General features: G+C 37.3%; 1 protein-coding gene across 1 annotated transcript; it reads right to left on the bottom strand.

Annotated features, from left to right (window-relative positions):
* Nucleotides 1–238: 238 nt before the first annotated feature.
* On the bottom strand, nucleotides 239–1,771 carry LOC108210866 (protein SLOW GREEN 1, chloroplastic). The gene has a single exon (XM_017382312.2). The coding sequence runs from the start codon at nucleotides 1,669–1,671 to the stop codon at nucleotides 607–609; it is 1,065 nt and encodes a 354-aa protein (XP_017237801.1). The 5' UTR covers nucleotides 1,672–1,771; the 3' UTR covers nucleotides 239–606.
* Nucleotides 1,772–2,508: the final 737 nt, after the last annotated feature.

Below are 2,508 nucleotides of genomic sequence, written 5' to 3'. Positions count from 1 at the left end.
GCAACGTTCCTTAGACTATAAACATTAGAAACCGTTCACATATGATTTGACATTCTAGAAAATAAATTACATCCTAAAAATCATAATGTTTCCTATAGTTAAGGTCTTCTGGATCTACAAGCAAATCAAATAGTCGTTCGTACACTATGTTTACGTTTAATTTTAGCTATACTCTAAAATTCATCGGCAAGTCCACAATTTGTTCACTTAATGAATCATAAAACTTCAAACAACCAAATAAGCAAACTACAACCAAATTTAAAATATTGCCACTTAAGCTGTATGCAATACATATACAGGCAACAAAGGAACATATAATTCTGCAAAAGGTAAGTCAGGGATTGATCAATTCACCATCTTACGCATATATAGCAAAAAAAGTATTGAAAAATTTCTCAGAAGACACTACTGCAAAATGCCCCCTAACAATCTTTAAAAACCTAGGTAAACAACAAACATCCGAATCATAGAGTTTCTGCTGTCCCAAGTATAACATTAAGGCAAGCAATCACCATACAGAGTACCGCTTGCTGCCTGATCATCAAAATATAAGTAAAGCGGAAACAAAAGACTACCTTAAACTGCTACACTATGATCAATACAATCTTAAACACTTGCACCCCTTCTTTCGTTCTCCATCTTCTGCGAAAAAAGCTTTGTAGCATTCAAATTATCATCAAAATACTGTGCATAAGGGTGTCCATCTGGAACAAGCCTTTTATACTTACGGAAACTATCCTCAGCTTCTTTTTTCTTCCCCATCAGACTATATATAATACTTTGACACAAATACGGCCGAAAATCCATTGGCTCTTCCTTAACAAGACCCTGATAAATCTCCAATGCATCATCAAAGCCCCCCTGAAAAACCTGAACTTGCGCCAACAAAAGCATAAAATCCCTAAAATCCTCCATCCTATTCTCTTTCTTAACCAGCTCAGCTCCCTCCCTAATCCTTTTCTCAACCTCCTCCAACTCCGGAGACGATTCATCCTGCGAAGCTGCCATCACCAGCCCGTGATACGCCTCGACACGCAAAGGGTCCTTGGACAGAATCTCATTAAACCCCTTCTTAGCCGACTCCACATCCCCACTGTAAACAAAAAGATGTGATTTCAACAATGGCCATTCCTTATCCTCCGGCTCAAGAGCCATCAACTTATCGAGAATCCCTGTGGCCTCTCCCACTTTCTTGTTCTTAATTTTAATCTCCATCAAATTCTTCAAAGCCTGAACATCACCCGGACTATCATTCACCAACAATTCAAGATTCTTCTCCTTCTCCTCATCCGAAACAGCCCCTTGTTCGACAGCAGCTGCTTCGACATTCGATACAGTCTCAGCCACGGGGTTCGCAATCGCGGGCCTAATATTGAAGCGGGCAAAGAGAACAGCAGTGGCAGTGAGGGTGACAATGGCAGTTGTTTTGAGTAAAGAAAGGGGATTGAAGCTCGGGATTTCAAGGGGTTTGAGTTGGGGAATTGGGCGAGAGAGATTGGATGAAATTGAAGATAAACAAGATGATTTAACACATGTTTTTGGGAAATGAGGTGGGGGTGTGAGTTTGAAGGAGAGGGAGGAAATGGGTGGTGAGATAGATGGAGGGTTGGTGTGGAACGAGAGTGGGAGAGATTGGCGAGAGAGATTGAGGTTGGAGAGAGATGTTTCCATGGCGATATTATCTAGGGTTTAGGATGAAGAAGGTAAGAAGAAGAGAGACTGGTGTAAAACCCCAATTGAGATGATATGTTATTTGGGTAGTGGAGTTGTTGGTAAGCTGATTAAGTTTGGGTTTTTGTAGAAGGGTGATACGGGCTTCGTTATATTTTGGGTTTGGGTTTCTTCGCAATGGTGACATGGGCTTTGAGTTGGTAACCATTCGTCCAAAATGTTATATCATAATATCACATGTGCGAATTGAAAATTGGGCTATTGCTTTTTTTTTTTTTTTTTGCTAAATTTTAAATTTTTTGCTAAATAAATTGGGCTATTGCTGTTCTCTCAAGATTGTTTACTTTGCTCAATAGTTTTGTACAGTGATTTCAAGTAATTTAATATATTCTAGCGAGTAAAATTTTAATTTCTATATAAAAAGGAGTTCTTATTTGTACGGTAACAACTATGGCTCGTTTCTGAGATACTCCATACGCTCAATATTTTTCTACTATGGCGAATACATTTTTGTATTAGATCTCGTAAAATTTTAACATTTCAAAACTTATCTAAAATAACAAAATTTAAAAATATAAAAACTAAACAACCCCAATACTTTTCACCATTACACCCATTATATATCAAATTAATTAATATTGGTCAATGCTATTTCAGAGTATAATATTACCATTATACAACATAAATTACATTGTGTAATTGATAAAACTATTAAGAAGTTACTGTAGGAGCAAGTCCAATGCGATGTTATAAGTGGTGCCATATCTATAATTTGAAACTAAATGCTAAAAATCTCAACTCCAATGGGGTTCTATATTTGGATGCAAATATGCATAT

This window comes from Daucus carota, chromosome 3, assembly GCF_001625215.2.
Source record: "Daucus carota subsp. sativus chromosome 3, DH1 v3.0, whole genome shotgun sequence".
Taxonomy (NCBI): Eukaryota; Viridiplantae; Streptophyta; class Magnoliopsida; order Apiales; family Apiaceae; genus Daucus; species Daucus carota.
This window is presented reverse-complemented; position numbering and strand designations above follow the sequence as displayed.